The sequence below is a fragment of the Neocloeon triangulifer genome, unplaced genomic scaffold (assembly GCF_031216515.1).
Source record: "Neocloeon triangulifer isolate White Clay Creek 2 clone unplaced genomic scaffold, ASM3121651v1 ptg000014l, whole genome shotgun sequence".
In the NCBI taxonomy this organism is placed as follows: domain Eukaryota; kingdom Metazoa; phylum Arthropoda; class Insecta; order Ephemeroptera; family Baetidae; genus Neocloeon; species Neocloeon triangulifer.
Window position 1 is genome coordinate 8,813,366 of NW_026775556.1, and position 18,146 is coordinate 8,831,511.

Sequence of the window (18,146 nt, forward strand, 5' to 3'; positions counted from 1 at the left end):
GCAAAAAAACGCTACTGTGCATCACTGAGTATCGGCGAAAATCTGCTGGCGAAATCGAGACGCGCCGCGACAAAATCTACTGCCGTCGCTGAAAAATTATAATTCGCTGCCGTACGTACACAATCTCGCCTCAGGCGGGCAGCGGAGAAATTTTTATTATAAGCGCGCGTTTCTCAAAAAGCCAATAAATATGAAATGCGATATCGCGCAATCTGCGCGTTTAAAGTATGAAGATGTAACCGAAGACCTTTTAGCTCTCGTAATGTTTATTGTTCGGACGTAAAGTGTTGCGAGTATGCTCGCTCGGACAGAGCTTTGCGATCAAAACGCATGATTGTCGCGCGCAATGCAAAAAATAATGAGTCGCACACGTCATGGCTGAATTAAGTCGGATCATCGGTAATTATTTTTCATCTCTTGACAGTAATACAAACAAACGGCCTGATCAATAGATTAGCATTATAAACAATCAAGAGCGTAAAATAAGAGGGAGATGGAATAAGATTATTGCTTTATAATTAATGTTGAATTTAAAGAAATAATAGATATAGGTGAAAAAATCTACACAAATTATTTCAACAATAAAATCCAATTAGCACTTGAATTAATCTCACTAAACATTTACAATTATTTTCGGTTTGCACAGTCATTTACAATGATCAGGATATTATTTTATCTTCATAGCCTTAATAAATATTATTAATTTGCAACTAACACGACAATGAAACCTCCAAATATATTATGTGGACATAACTATGCTGATCTATATTGCGATCTGATCAAATATATTAATTTGTTATTTTTTCTCTAATTAAAAATAATCAGAAAAAATAATCCCTGCATAAATGTTCAAAATTTTAAAAATTAAAATAATTAAAATAAAGCAAAAAAATATTGTTAACCCTTTAAATTAAAATGAATGAGTTAGTAAAACTGTTTAAATCAATGTGATAAACTTTATAATGATATTTAAAATTCTATAATTTTATTTAACAATTAAAATTTAAAATTTTGCTACGCTATTTTATCAACGGCTTGTAATTAATATCATAATTTATAAACCATTACTAATATTATCATTCTTTTACCATTATTTGATTTATGTTGTTACTTGGTATTTTTATTTTTCTGTATGATTTCACCACGAATTCGATAGCCAATAATTGAAAGTTAATTACAAGATGGTTTGCACAGTGCGTGCGTATTGTTCTGCAAAAAGCCGCGCGCCGCTCTCAGCCAGCAGACAATGCCTGTGCCCAAGAACAATCGCAGTGAAGAGAAAAAAATTAGCCACGTTCAGATAAGGAAAAAATAAGAGACGCTGGCTCTCTTTCCTTCTTGCCGGATCAAACGGAGCGCCGCATTAATTAAATCACTCTTTATTAGATTTATTTATTTGCCTCGGCCGTAAAGAAAAGAAAAAAGCTCGGCGCCTTTTCGGGTTAAGTGATTGCTGGTGCTTCTGTTGGCGGCCGATTTTTCTGTCCCAGCATATAATGAAATTCTCTCTCGAATGCAGCGCGCACTTTTGCATTACGATTATTAGGCGTCATAATAATAAAGTGGGGCCATAACCAGCAACACCAACACGGACGTAATAATGCACCCGGCCGCCATGATAATTATTTTCAATGCCCGCGGTAATAAAAATAACACCCTGTTAGTGCCCGACGCCGCCACCCTCATTGCCTAGCGGCCAATTTACATATTTTCACTCGTCGTTCGACTCAAACAAAACAAATTTTCGCGAGAATGAGATTTCGAGAAGAGGATTGGTTAAATTGCGACGACGATTGGTGCAGCTGCGACGAAGCTCTCTTGCTCAACGCGATTTGCACGCCGTTAAATATAAACCAACAACTTGCCACATCATCGTCCGCCGCTTTTAATCAGCCTTGTAACAAGAGTAAATACAAAAGTAACGACAAGACGTATATCGCGTAATAATTTGTGGCTCTGCGCCGAGAGTGCAAATCAAGATCGCTGTCGAACGTTGCTGCTTCGGTGCAAATTTATTCCCTTAATGCTCCTGTATTTAATTCAATCTCACATTCGATTATATTTATTTTTTATGTAAATTTTATCACCCAAGCTAAGGAATTTTTGAACTCAAATATGTTTCAAGAGAGAAAGGAGTGGACGTTCATTAATCATTTTGAAACAAAACAAAGAAAAGCCACTAAAGAGAGTCGATCAATATTTGTGTCAGTGTGAAACAATGGCAGGGTGCGTCGATTGTTGGGGTCAGGTTTTCGGTATTGTACTCACCAGGGGTGAATAGAAGGCCGAGCTGTCGATGCTGGGGTAGGGGTTTTGCTCGGTGGAAGGGTAGGGTGCGCCGTAGGTTGAGAGGCGCGGATAGGAGGAAAGCGCCAGGCGGGCCGAGTCGTACTGGCAAGAACAAACGCTCTGCCCGGACACAGGGTCCGTCACGATGGGTCGCCCGTTCTCGCAGCACGTCGAGCCCCCGGAGGCGCCACCGTGAGACCCCACTGAGCCAGGGGTCCCCGCACCGCCGCCCGTCGTCGGCTGACCCGCCACCAACAGCTGGAACAGCAGAAATTAAAAATTTGAGCTATTAATCATGAAAAACATTTTCCGATATTTACTTACAATTAGATTATTTTATAAATTATTAACACAGCTATATCTCATTCCTTCATTGACTAACAAAAATACTCTACTATGTGGCACAGATTATCGTTAAATTGTTATAAAACGCAGGACAAATTTTGTTTTCATAACAGGCACGTTAAGATTTGAAGAAGAAAAAAAACCTATAATTTAATTAAGCAAACTATTTTCTCAATAATTTTATTTACAGAACAAGTAACAAAGTTATCAAATTTTAAATATATTTAATTTTAAAGCCAAATCATGTGACCTTATTATCAACTTATTTTTATATTTTATATAATGATTATTTTACATTTAATTATTTATAATTTTTTTTTAAGTTTTTTTCTTATGGTTATTGAATTTAGAAAGGTAATCTTAAATTGTAGCCTAATAGAAATAGACATTTAAAAAAAACATTATGTTATAAAAATAGTCAAATATTAATTTCACTATAGAAGACAAAAATATACGAAATTAATCCCATTAGGATCTTGATGACTATGATGTGACCTTATACAGCAAAATTATTCTAAATGAAGTACAAATTTTAAACAATGTGTTGAAATTAAACAAGGTATATATTTTTTTAAATGAAAAAAATATATATAAAATACAGCGCCCAAACTCCCAAAATAAATTACAAGCATATTTCTTGTAAAATTATTACAAGAAAAATAATTATAAATAATTGATTTTAAAATTTGCTTCACCCCATTTCCCTGATTAATTTACATCTAATTTTTAAATTATTAAGCAGTACTCTATTTTTATGATTTTTATGTTCAAAATATTATTGCATATAAATTCAAAGGTAAAATAAATGTTTGACGCACTGCCCGAGCTTGCAGGCTTTGCCTTGCTCGCCAGTCACATAAGCACCAGCCTAACTCCGCTTAAACTTGTAATTTCGTCAAATAAATATATCAATATAAAATAAATCTAGGCACATTTTTGCTCCCTGAAACTTGGGGTGTGTGCAAAGCGGTCACCTGACCGATAGATTCCAAGGGTTGCCATGGAAACCTGCACGCATCGGCGCCAATGCAATGTGCCTGGCACGCGGCTTTTTTCCTCTTGAAAATATAAAGATTTCCTGCAACCCTCCTCGTCGTCGGATACAAAATAATTGGCCGCGCGCGCGAACGCCCCTGGGCCTCTCTGATTTTGTGTTGTTGCGCCGCCGCTAATTTAACAGCAATCAATTTGCAGGAAGAGGCTCCTGTTCAACATGATTTATTGATTTTCCACCACAGAAATGAACGCACCACAATTTTCCTGGTGTAGAAACGCCGCGATTTTTTTTATAATCCTCCGTGGGCGGACAAAGGAAGAGAACAAGCGGGCGCTAATTGTAAATGAGTGTCGTAAAGCGCTAATTATCTGCCGCGTGGTAAAAAAAAAATAACACGCCGACTAATGAGTTGTGTCAATATTTTCTTAGCGCTCACAGCAGGGGTTCGCCAGAGGCCGAAGCAACTCTTTCATCTCTTCTGGCTCGCATTCCAACCAAAATATTTACCCAAGATCTTCAAAGTGCATTGAAGAGAATGCGCCAGGAATTTATGTACAAATTAACTCAACCGGAAGTTTCGGGCTAAATTTTCCAGCGGTAAATATAATGAAATAATTAATTAGCGGCCAGCAGGCAATTAAAGTGATAACGTTCAAAGTTAATTTCTCCGCACGCAACCGCACAATTAGTGACGTACCCCCGTATAATTATGAAACAAAAATCGATTTTGCTGACAAATCAGCATACCTGCGAGGCGGAAGGGTAGGAAGGGTAGCCAAACTGGGTGTACGGCGACATGAAGTTGGAACTGGAGTGTTCGTCGACGGACGGCGCGGCGCCGCTGGCGGGCCCACTGGTGCTCGCGGCGCCGTTGCTGCACTCCGAGTCCGAGTCGGCCGAGTTGAGGGCCGCCGGCCCGTCGCCGGGCTTGGCGTCGCACTCGTGCGGATCAATCTTGAGGCCGTGCACGTGTCTCTGCGTCTCTGCGTATTTGTGGCCGCTGCTGCAAGGGCCACTCTTCTAGCACATGTCTCGCGCGCACTGTCTGATCGCAGGCACCGTGCCCCGCACTGCTCGCTGAACGACTGACCGGCCCCAGCCTCACGCACCCTCGCATCTCGGCACCCCTCCTCCGGCAGGCGGCGCCTCCGCCGACTGCCAATAGGGCCGCGCGGCTCCGCCCGGGCGCCGCCCCCGCGACCCGCGGGCCCAATCGCCGACCGCGAACCACCTGTCCGCTTCGTCTACTTTTTTCGCCTCACCGACGGCCGGTCGGCCGCCGTGGACCGAAAGGCGCCCCCGAATTAATTCACGCGGTGGCCCTGATAAGGGCAACTCACCGATTCGTGTCCACGCCGAGGTGCTTCTTGTTTTTGATAAGTGTTTTTATGATAAAAACACACATATACGCGGGCGCGATACACTCTCGAAAGCTTTACGAACGTGTCGCAGCCACTTGTTTTTTATTGCCGCATTAGCTCGAGTGGAGCCGCACAAGAACAAATAATATAATGACTCAACAGTGATTTCGGCCTCGACTGACCATGCAGCATCCTATAGTATAATAAAGTACCCGTAATCTTATCGCCAAGTTCAAATTTAATTAATGCATATTTTTTTTTAAATTTGTATAAATGGGTGCATTTTTTTTTTAACAGATAGTTCATGACTGGTACTATGATATCTCCTTCTATAAATGTTACTATTTTCAGACAGCTAAAACATATAAATGATCGCACGTTTTACATTTTTTATTTTCAAAAGTTACTTCTTTAATTATTTCCCGTTTAGAGTGGTTTCTATGGGTTTTAAATTCTCAAAAGAAACAAAAAATAAACTGTTTGCAATGAAATAAGAATATGATTTAATGGGCAGCGGTAATTATAATTACTGGAGACGGGAAAATGTTGAACAAATTAATTAATACTTTTCGCGTTATCAAAAGTTGTAATTAACAAGATTTTCAGTCTCATTCAAATATTTTGAAAATACTTTCTTAAACTGTGAGCAGAATCTGCGCTCTCAAAACGTTTTAGATAGGTATCGACCCATAATAATTTCAAAAAATCACTGCTTGTTGATAACTTTTAAAATGCTTTTTATATGTTATTTGTATTGTAAGCTTATTTCGCTTCAAACTAAATAATATTATTAATAATAATTATAAAAAAAAATAAACATAAAAAATTTTTAGTGAAAAATCACTAACAATGTTAAAAAAATATAAATGCAACAAAAGGATGCTAAAAAAATATTGAAATTATACTTTTTTAACTACTCTAATTTTATTTACGTCTTGTAAGTAACAAGATATCTCTAATTCAATTTAATAAAAATCAATAAAAATGAGCTCTTTTAAGGAACATTATTTCCTTTTTAAGTAAAAGAAAAAATAAGGAAGTTACGAGGTAAGACAGGATGTTGGGCATTGTCAACTATATTATTTGATATTTTATTTTTAGTTGTAAATAAATTTCAACTTGGAATTTTTCCACTCCTCTCACTGCTTCATATTGATGCGTCCCTTTCCCATTGAGAAACGACAGGAAATTGGCACCAATTTCCGCTTGACCAAAGCAAACATGCCCGCGAGGAAAAATTCCAAACAATCCGCGCGTTTCATTCATGCAGGGAGTGTGAATCAATTGCTTTTTCCTGTGCAGCCATGTCAGTTTTTTTGATGGACGCGGACGTGCCCAAAAACAGCTTGTTGCATTTTCAGGTCGAGTGACCCTGCCTTAGCCCCGACATGTGCCTGGTGGCAGACGAGACCATTCACATAAGGAGCAAGTCTTGGGTGCGACGAATTGTCCGATAGATGTTTGTTGTCTCAATTGCGACAGCAAAACATTGCACAGGGGTTTGAAAAAAATACAATCTCGCGGCAGGGTGCACTCAAAAGAACGCTCCCCTGACGCCGCAAACTCAGACGCGGGGAATGTGCCTGGCGCCAGGGCCTTTAGTCCTACCTGCCCGAATTTTTAACAATGTGGCGATCTTGGAGATGCTTTTATGACAGCATGTCGAAATCCTTGCTGCTGCAATCGAGCTGCTCCAGGTAATTTTTCCCTGCGCTCCGGCGACAGTCGCGACTCGCAGGTAGTGCGACTGGCGCCCCCGCTTTCCCCCGAAATCCTCTTTTGCCTCTATGTTTTTATAGCAGGTTGAAAAATTTACAACGAAAGCGTTTTCCTCCAAGCATGGGAAAATGGGACAGGTTTTTTTTAATTCGCGCAGGTAAACAAACAAATCCCTGGTTGGCGCCGTGGTTTGAAATAAAAAAATAAAAAACCTACAAGTTGTGAGATTTTTCAACAACAAACTATCGATGCAAAATAATGAACAAGCAGATGCGGTTATTTGAACTTTTAATTAGGGAATTGCGGTACGAGAGCAAAGAACTCTCAGGCGCAGAATTTCGCAGGGCAAGGCCGGAGAGTTTTGCAATAAATATTTATGTGTGTTGAAGCCGAGATACAAAACAAACAATAATTTTATATGGCACCAATTTGAATACACAATGTTGCGAGCGGGAGAGAGTATGAAAATGCTATTATTATAATAACCGTCCGTCCGGCCAACACTCTCGGCGGCTCGCTATGTTTGCATGAAATATTAAATAAATACCCTCAGCGGCGCGCGGTCGTTATTCGGATAATGGCTCTCTTTTCTAATTCTCATGAGCGGCCGAGTTGCACGGGATTTTAAACAAGCGGCCCAAGGTGCTCCATTTTCCGCAGCAATAAATTCCCTACCCGCGGAAAGGTATTATTATGTACGGATTTAAATGTGGCGCAGGGGCGTGGTGCACGAGAGGTGCTGATGTATGAACTTCCTGCCACCGTTTCGACTTATTCCGCTCTGCTTTAATCAAAATGTACACGTCTATTGCCTGAAACCGCAGAATTGAGTCGTAAGTCAGCAAAAAAAATTGTACACAAGTTTTGGTCTCGGCAGGTTTATTTTTGTCCCACATCAGGAAACACCACATTACTTATTTTAATTTATTTACTGTTTTAATTGAGTGAGTGCTAGGAATATCTACATCTTTAAAATAGACACATGCGTAATAAGCTTATATTGGTATATGAAATTTTACTGCACCAAAACACGCAGGCACAGGTTTTTCTTCTCAAGAAAAAAATTTTCAATAATTAGTTTATTTTCTTTTTATAAAAATCAAAAGGAATTATTATTATTTTAAAATTCAAATCGATTCTTCCTTGGATTGAATATTTTCATGTAACATTTTATAAAACTTACATTAAAACTTAAAATGAAGCTCCTGTCAATAAACAAAATTCGAATTTTATTGATAAATGTTTTACATTATTTTATTATTTCTTTAGGAAAAAGTTTTTGAAGATAAGGGTAGACAAAAGAGCAAACTTTCTAACTGAAGAAATAGATGTTTTTTTTCACTGTATTATGCATATGATGTGGGTTTAAAACCTCAAAATTAAAAATTCAAGATCCTTAGAATCAAGCTTTAGGATTTTTTTTAACAAAAAAAATTATCAAACAAAATATTAAAAATTATCCTCTTAAATCCTGATCATCCTTGTTCATAAGACCCACATAAATTTGATTAAATATGTTTCAAAGATTGCTGGACAAAAGTTTTCACCTTGAACTTTAAAAAAAAATCCCCTATTTCAGATATTTTGCACAAACTTAGATCTGAGGCATGAGTTTGCTACTCTTGCTTATTAGCTGAAGTTCTTAGAGAAAAAGAAAAATGGCTGATGGCGTTGGAAACTAATCCAATTTTCTCTCTATTTCGAGTTTGCCGTGTCGTCGGTGAACGTGAGTCATATACGGAGAGAAGAGTCTCTCTCTCATTATAAAGTTGCCCCCTTTTGCTCAAAGTGAGTGGGTCTAAGGGTCGAGCCCGGGGCTCCTGCTCGGCATGATTATATGGGAGCTCATTTTCTGCATGCGGTTGTGCTCACTGTCTGTGTGATATGTGTGCAGCACACAAAGTAACAAGCGCTGGTCCATGTCTCGCTCGGGGCTCGGAGCTTGTCAGACATTCGTATAGGAAGTAACGTGTGCGCGCATTGTTCCATCGTAAGCAAATAAGGAAAATTATTTCCCTTTGTTCTCCGCCAGAGCAGCGCAAATTTATACGAAAGCGCGCCATGCTTTTTGCGCTCCTCTTCTTTCCCGCCCATTCCGGCAAAAACTTTTGGCGAATACGAAAGCTTCAAGAGACGTGCAAAATGCAAAACAAAAATGCTGCGCCTCTCCCAAAATCAAGCTAATTTTTCTAATCGTAAACAGTAAAAACATCTTTGATGCTCTGAAATTACTAATTATACTATTTAAAAAAGTTTTGCATTTTTTTTATCTATATATTTCATGCTAATTTTAGTTTAATACTATATGTAAATATTTTAATTTTTTTTTAAATTGTATTTTCATGTGAAGAGGTATGCTGGGACCGCATAATATACAAAACTGGCAACAATGAAATTAAAATTTTGGCGTTCTTGTTTCGATTAAGAATAGATGGATTAAAGAATCAGAAATGCGTCAATCAACCTGTTAGAAGGTGGAGATATTATATTGTATTAAAATGATATTATTCGAGAGAGAGAAATTTGAAGAGAATAACGAATAACCTCTATAAAAATTTGGTGGTCACAAAATTTAATGCAAAGAAGTCAGAAGATTACTTTATTCATTTTAAAATTGTGTTAACTGAATGAAATAGAAATAAATAATATCTCATTAAATGATCTTGGCATTTTAGCAAAATTCTTGCTATATAGTGTTGGTGCCGTTTTGTCCAACAATTCCTTTTTTAAATAAATTGTTTCCAACATTGAATCTAAACAATATATTTGTAGCAATGTGGAAAAGTAATAGTAAAAATATAAATAATATAATATCTTTGAAATCCGAAAAATTTGTGCGCCATATTTAATTTTGAAAGCATATTTAATTTTAATTTTATGTTTATAATTTTTTATTAAATTTAAAACAACAAGCCTTTCAAAATTTTTTAGAGAGTAGGACTTGCTGGGATAAAATTAATTAGTTTCCCTTTCTGAGGCAAAAGGAAGCGATGAGAAAGAGTCCCAAAATTTATAGCATTTTGATTGATTGGCCTGAGCAGAAGAGATGCTGGTAAAAGATAACCGCTTTTTACCTAAACCTGTGAGCGGCCTATTCAAAAAAGTCACACCTTAACACACAAAACCTAAAGGGCTTCCTCTGCTCTTTTTGTCTTTCCTCGACGACGAATATTAATTAGGAGAGGCCGGGCAAGGGTCAGAAAGGGCGCATCAAAAGGTGCGACGGCGGATGTTGTATGTTTGTTTACGCGCCGCGGTTGCATTCCGATTTTTTATTTATTTATTTATTTTTTTTTTTTTTTGGGAGAAAAGAATATAACGTTTGGTTTGAAGTGTATCGGGGTGCAGATGAGAAAAATGTAAATAAAAAGTCGGAGAGAGCGTGACCGCGCGGCGACGCTATCGCACACCAACATCTCGGGTCGCGTTTGCCGCCGCCGAGCGCCTTGGTCTCGAATTTATGCCCTGAGCGGCGCCACCTTCCCGTTCTCAGGGTCGCTCTTGGTGGTCTCCTCGCACAAAAATACAATCGGCCGCGAGTATCTTGATAAGCAAATAGAAAAAAAAGACGAAGGCGTCTTTTTCTCAATGGTCCCATTCACAAAAAGCAAATCTGTGCAAAGGTAAAATATGCATTGGCACTCATTTATTCGCAACCTTTTTTAAACAGCGGGTGTGTCGCTCACATTTTGATGGAAATTTAAGATTAAATCTTTCAAATTAAAGTGGAGCACAAAGATAATGCAATCACATCAAGATTTGTGGGAAAAAATCTGATTATCTCAATCTAATTTTTCTTTAATTTGTAAGCTTGGGTTTGGAAATGAAAGTGTTATCTTTACAATCTTTAAATGAAAATTTGTTTTCCCCAGAAAAAAACCGATCTTATTATTTTATGCAAAAATAAAATTATAAAATTTCTCAAAAGGATAAGGATATCGATAAAAAAGTACTTTTAGAAAAACCATTTAAAATTTAAGTAAAACAATTCACTAATGGTAATATTACAATGAAAAATGAAATATGTTTACTTTTTCTTAACTGCTTCTAATCAAACCCTCTAGATCTTTTTTTTATTTTTGATTAATTTTTTTTTGTTAATTTTGAACAATTTGTCACTGTAATAATATATACCGTATTTCGTATTTTGTCATATATGATTTTGGTTCATTTTTATAAGTGACTGATTTTCCAATTTCTATATTTATTAATGTTTATATATTTATTAATGTTTGAAATTTATCTGTCAGATCAAAAATTGAACACATACAGTGAAGTTAAAAATATAATATGTTTTATATCAATTAAATGAATTTCTATAAATTGATTTATTTTCTTGGAATTTCTTAGATCAATCTTTAATAATCTCAATTCCAATCTCTCCAAACGCTCTTATGGTGTGTTTGCAAATATTTTTTTCACAATAGGTGTCTGAATGTTTAAATAGTTATCTCTGCTACTCATCTTAGCTAATAATTGGCCCGCACGAGGCTATATCCATTTGTGTGCCTTCTTTCCACGTCGAACGGGAAGGCGTGAAAGCAGAACATTTAAATTAATACACAGCTCGTTGACCCTTGGCAGGGAGAGATCATAATAATATAATAAACAATATAATGATAATGAAAGGCCTCTACTGGCTTGAGTGATGTATTGCTTTCATGCCTCTGTTGGCAATATGATTTATTATTTCATATTTAGCTTCAACATTCAGAAGGCGTTATATCTCCCTTTTATAATTTGACCTGCTCCCTTAATCAAATTTTCAATCAAAATTAAGAACTCTCTTTTTTTGTGTTGGAAAAACGGCAACTATGGTTTAAAAAATCAATTTTTTTTTTAACAAAATTTTGCGGAAGTAAATAATTTGTTGCACGAAACGGAACACAAAGGTTTATTTTCTAATTCATTTAATTTGGCATGTTATATTGGAGGGACCGCATAAACGAATTTATTGCCCGCATTGTTGTCCGCGCCAAATCCGGCTAAGGATTCGGTTCCCATCACTGCTCTGAACGGTGATCGACGACACTTCGAAGGTTCCTTTCCCGTGTCCGAAGAGTGGCTCCGAGCCATAGGGGTATTTCCTTCCTCTTAATAAATTTCCTTACAAGAGGCCTTCATTAAAAGGTACATCGCCGCGCTCAGCTCACAGGTGTCAGGTGCGTGTGAGAAAAATGGCCAACAACTCTGGGCAGGACAAAGTGCTCGCCCCGCGCGGTCAAGTGGAATTAATTTTAATTGCGCGCCGTTTCTTCTTATTCACTTCCTTCGCGGCGCCGGATAAATATATAAAAACACACGACGTATGTGCTGATAAAGTCAATAAAAATAAAAGCGAGCCCCTCGCTGAGATTGAATTGTACACGTTGCGAGTCAGTCGGGCCGGGGCAATAATGATCTGCGGCTCTATCAATCACGCGGCTCCTCCCTCGGTTCTCGAATTTATTTTTTCCTCGACTCGCGCCATTGAGAGAGAGGGAGGCGGGGGCGAACATCGCCTGCTGGACCCGTGCCATATCAGACCATACGGACCCTGATGACGCGATGAGCGCGGCGAAATAATCCCGTGCACTCTCTTGATATATAAAAGAGGTGTGGCCGGCAAGAAACCGCAGCCCAATCGGCACAAAAGGACCGAAACCGCACTCACTCACTCTCGCAATGAATAATGCATTATTGTACTTGTTAAATTAAATTACCATCTGCCGCGTATACAGACACACACCGTGATAAACTTATCTCGGCTCCCTCTTCTCTAGCCCTGCTCTCTCCCATCGAGCCGTAATTTATTTGATTTGGTCCGGGTCCTTTGTTCAAATTAGTCGGCGGTTTGTTGCGCGCCGCTCGTGCTGTCAGCGCCGAACGATTCAAATTTCGCTCCCATCCATGCATTTTTTTTGTATTTACTTTTTTTCGCCCCAAAAGGCAGTCGGTAATCATAAAAAATTGTCATAAAAACGCGCTCACCAGAGAGGGAAGCGAATTATTTGCATGTTTTTTTTTTCGTTTTTTTTTGCAACTGACTGACTGACTGTTGTTGGACGGCTTTTTTCCAACGCACATTAAAAACGACTGGTCGTAAATAAAAAATTGGCTCTCTTCGCCGCGTGTATATAACGCACGTGAAAATTATTACGAAATAGACGCGCCGGTGGCCGCCGCCGCAGCGCTTTTGCGAAATTTGTTTGGCCGGCGCACCATCCAGTTGAGTGTGTCTGCTTGTCATCGTACAATCTGCGATCAAAAACAGCGGGACAGAGAGGTCACTCTTTGCCTCACTTATCAATTTGCAAATTTATTTAAAAAGGACAAATTATTTTATCAAAGAAGGTCGTTAAAACCCCAAACAGAAAGTTGAAAAAAAAGTAAAGCAAGGAATCACATTTAATTATTTTAAGGTGAAACGTTTGAAAATAAGGATCTCTTGTATGACCTTAATTATCTATTAATTAACATGTTTTTTTTATGTGGCGGTGGACTGGTATTTGAAAAATATTGGGTAAATTTATACCTTGATAAAAATTTGTTTAGAATGTTTAATTTTAAATAATTTTAAACTAAATATTTATTTGCAAAAATTCTGTAATTGAAGCTTTATATTTATTAATGTATTTTGCAAATTTATTTTTTTCCAAATTAATATTTTTGTAGGATAATTATTTTAATTATTTTTAATTGAATTGTTTAAATAAAATATTGATATTTTTTACACGTATTGAAAACAAAATTTTAAATTACCATTGATATTAATGCACAATATTTTATTAATTATAGAATGTGGATAAATTTTTATTAATTGTAAGTGATTCTGGTATCTAATGACGCTTGCATCACGGCCAATCGTTTTGTGTATAAATATGCTCAAAATTTTTAAAACTGATGATATAATAAAGCTAGAAGGTAACAAATATAAAAGTATTTTCTTGAAATTCATCTCTTGGATTTACTCATAAAAATGTTGATTTTGTCCCTCACAGATCACAATTACAAGAATACATGCATAAAAAAAATGGTATAATTATAGCTGTATTTTATTTTATGAAATGGATATAGATTATAATGAATCTTAACTTTAAGGGTGGAGGTGAATCACCATTTATTATACATTTATTTATCATGGATTGGCCAAAAGTAAGAAGAATAGAAATAAAATTTGGGGTAATTGAACCTTATTATAGGCACTCGGAACCATGCGTAATTTGAATTCTTATGCTCTATATTTTTATACAGTGATAAAAAATAAAAATCTGCATTTTTTTCCAATTTTTGAAGTTTGTTTGCGATTTTAATAAGAACTGTATATCCGCTGAGAATCTTTTTTCAATGATTATAAATTATATAAATGCCCGGTGATACATTAATAAACATGATTTGAAACTATAAATGTTCCAGGATCACCCAAAAAGGGTAGTTCACGCTGCTTACTATGTTATCAAAATCTTGCCTCTACAAAATCATAAAGTATTTTTCCTGACCAAAGTCAAAGTTATTTCGCTTACAACTTTCTTGAACGAACACAATTATAATTTGTTTTATTTCCTTGCTTGAAGTTTTGACGTATTAGGGCAAATGAAATATCTTACGCAAAAATACAGTATAATATGCAGTGCATTTAAATTATTTATATCATCACATATTGGTAAGATTATGCATTATGGATGATTTTTATTATATTATCATTCAACGTCAGTTCCACGTATTAAAACTATCCCTAACCTAATCTCCAAAATGCAAATTCACTGCATCTTAATACAAACTTGCAATAACGACCATTTGAAAATTATGGCAGGAAAATTAAAATCACAGCAGAGAGAACGTTTCTGCTGAGTTAGCTTTTCAATCAGTCGAGCGACGCATCACAAGCCGAGTAGAAATTAATCATTTGGCTGGACGTTGATCAAATCAAGAGCGAAACACCCAGCCAGCAGCGCATAATAATAAACCTCTCGCGACGAAAACGCCTCAACACAACACACACACTCACTGCCAGGCAGGCAGCCGAGTATAAAATGGATTAATCGTGGCGCCGCTTCTATTACCATACATTAATAAATAAGTGTCGAATTTGCATGCGCCTTAATTAATTGGAAAGGCTGACGAAGGGTTAAGCGAAAAAAGTTGAGATAAAGCACTCACTTGTTGGTCGTCGGTGAGATCGGCAGGGTCGTGTTGCTGAAGACCTTCCTGGTCGAGGTGCACCTCGGCCTGCGGCGTCTGAAGGTAGTCGTGCTCGCTCGAGTGCGGCTCCGAGTTGGCGGCGTCCCCCCAGCACAGGGCGGCGTCCACCTCAGGGTCCATTGCTGCGAAAGGGTTAAATGTCCAACGGTGGTGTGTCCGTCCGTGCGGCCAAGCGACCGGCGAGGAGCAGAGAGCGGCGCGCAGTGCCGCCGAGCCGATCAAACTGTGCTGCTGCTGGAGAGCTCTGCTTGCTGCGTGTGTGCGCTGCGTGCTGCCTATTGTGCTACACACATACACACACCGCACAGCCAGCCAACGCTCGCTGCACTCCCACTAAATTAGCCTGCCTGCCTGCCTTCCTACCCGCTATGCAAAGGGGCGGATGGCACTCCATGAGCAGTGTACCTAAAATCGAATTTAAAATTAGTTCAGTGCAGATGCAAATTTAATTACAAGCATTTTAATCGTTAGTCCAAAGGTTGAAAGTAGAAGCGCAAGGAAAATATTGAAGATTTTGTGTGCAACAATATATTTTTTAAGAATGGAGGAGTTTCAATTTACTTAGCTCTCCCGGTTTAAAATACATACCAGTGGTTTAATCCAAAGCGATAAATTTTATGCCACTGTCCCGGGACAAATATATTTTTTTTAATCCTGCCTCAAATTTTTAATTCTTCATAATGCCTTCAACATTGAATGTGTGTAAAATTTACTAAATTGCATTTGACCCAATGCTCCAGATAGAACTTATCTGTAAATCATTTCATGCAGCAGTTTACATCTTCTTGACAATATTTGATATTTAATTTTTAATTTATTAAGTGATCGTGGTGATTTTCATTAGCTGGTTTAGAATATCATTGAGTAGTTGAGATTTTCCCCAAAAATAATCTAGGCCATCAATAATAATTTCTTCCTTATTTCAAATTTCTGCAAGGTTAAAAGATGTTAGAAAGTTCATCATAGGTCTTCCCTGACACAAAAAATTAAGTATTGTTAAAATTTTAATTCTCATATTTTGAATAAGTATTTTTAATACTTGTTTCTCATCAGGTTGCGCATAGACAAGGCCAAAGATATTATTGAATTGTACTAATTAAGAATAAATAATTAAAATAAATGTGCTTACATTTTTTTATATCAAAAAGTTAAATTATTTGCATGTCACCTGACGCACTTGATACAGACTTGATTCATAATTTTGAAAAATCTGGTTTTATAATTAAAAATTAAAAAAAGACTCCAAACACTGATTCAGATTTTAATTGCGTCATTTGTTTGTTGCAAAAAGACTTGACTTTTAAAATCGAGGCAAGGTCGCATACATATTTGCTGGGGAATCTCCAAATACGCACTATTTGCACAAGCATATTACGATTTTGCACATGTTCCATTTCCATTTAATTACGTCCCTTTGCTACACGTGTTTGTGCGTGTACTGTGGAAAAGAAGTCGAGACCCGAATTCCCAAATACAGGCTCGGCGACGCGGCAATTAAAAAGTTATTTCCATTCCCTTTGCGCTCTTAATCGAAGTTTCATGTTTTGAGAAATGAGAGACGTGTAGTTGCACTGTTGTTCTTTTTCTCATTATTTCGCATGCACCCCACGTGCACCTTGCCTAATTTCCTTCTTCGCGCCGCCGCGCACTGAAAATCCCGCATACACAGCGCTCTGATTGCTCGGATTTCTTTCTTGTTTTGTTTGCCGTGGGACCGCGTGTCTCTGAAAAATTAAGTTGCACACTGTCGCGGGGAGGAGGCACTTGGCTGTTTTCGCCGCAAGACGACGCAAGCGTTTGTTTTTATTGCGCTGAACATGGAAAATCGTTTTAATACGCACTGACCCATGTAAATGGATGTCTTCCTGAGGCGCAGAGACCATTATCACCCGGCGAGAGAGTGTCACATAGAGAGCCGGACGCCTAATTTATATTATATGAGCGCCCTTTTTGCATTTGATACCTCCTTCCCTCTTGTCTCTTAATTGGAATCGCTGCAATTAGCCACTTCCTTCAAAAGCAAGTGGCTTAAGTGGTCAACTCTGATTTCAAAATTTTTTCCTAAACTTTTTGAATCACTTTTTAGGTTACTATCATGCTATTTAGTAAATAAGAATTTAGCTCGTAATTGAAATTTTAAAAATTTAAAAGTTATAATTATTAATAATAATATTGATTATTTTTTTTAGAGCATGATATTTTTTATCATTATTTCGTTACTATTTTTTTTTAAATAATTTTTTGTTTACCTTTAAATGTAGTGATTTAGAGTCAGCATAATTATTTTAGTATGTATACATTATTGGAGAGTTAATTAGTAATGGAAATGTACATACATATAGAATCAAGTATCATCATTTTTTAACTCATTGGGCATTCATTGAATGGCTCATTTTCATCAAATTTCACCTTACTAAATAGATTTTGATCACAGTACCAATTTAATTTTGATTGTATTTGATTTTATGAATTGCATTATAAGGTTATAATTGTTAGCAAACTTAAAATATATTTAATATATGTCAGATGGAATAATTTTCCAAGTAACTTTACCATAGTCTTTTATCTAATATTTTTATACACGAATTTATTTTATGGTAATTTTCTACGTTGTATCCAAATATTTTTCTATTCGTTTTGGCCTTTATGTTGTTCTACATGCATATGTATGAATGCAGCAGAGAGAACTAAACGCTTTTAATTAAAAGCCACCAACAATATTTGTACGGCTTATGTGAGACCATGGTGAGTGTGATGATTGTGTGCAGTGCCGTCCATCCAAACTAACATACGTTTCGCGCTAATTAAATTTTATTTCTCCCTCTCTCATTGCCTCCATCCCTCGCCCTGCACAGTCAAATTTGTACATTTGCGGCGGAGGAATAATTGATGCCGCTTCAAATTGACGATTGAGAAAAATGGTCGGTACATAAAGGATGGAAAATAATTCCGCTGCATCGTCCTGCATTATTTTTCTGTGGTGATGGTTGTCAGTATAAAATAAAGTATAAAAGCTGCAGATCGAGTGCGTTTTCACACGGGACGCTTGTGAGCCACAATAACCACTCTGCGCATCTCGTCTAATTTTCATACACACAATAAAGTATCCGCGCGGTTATTGATTTCCTGAACATGCACATATTTTATGGCATAGATTGTACAGGATATGGGAAATATTATATAGGATGCTAATTGGCGTGGCATGCATAATTAATGCAATTAGTCCAGTGTGGTTTACAAGATCTTTCTTCTTA

General features: G+C 37.2%; 1 protein-coding gene across 4 annotated transcripts in view; it reads right to left on the bottom strand.

Annotated features, from left to right (window-relative positions):
• LOC132201059 (homeobox protein caupolican-like) overlaps window positions 1–15,160 on the bottom strand; it is a 36,931-nt gene extending 21,771 nt beyond the window's left edge. For 2 of the 4 annotated variants that reach the window (XM_059626935.1, XM_059626934.1), the window contains exons 1-2: window positions 14,851–15,160; window positions 2,269–2,547 (exon numbers count right to left, since the gene is read on the bottom strand). In XM_059626935.1, the coding sequence (XP_059482918.1) occupies window positions 2,269–2,547; window positions 14,851–15,012 (441 nt within the window). In that variant the 5' untranslated portion in view covers window positions 15,013–15,160. Of the gene's footprint in view, window positions 1–2,268; window positions 2,548–4,378; window positions 4,705–14,850 lie in introns of those variants that run through there. The other 2 variants (XM_059626937.1, XM_059626936.1) reach the window with 1 other exon arrangement.
• Between the last annotated feature and the right edge of the window lie 2,986 nt (window positions 15,161–18,146).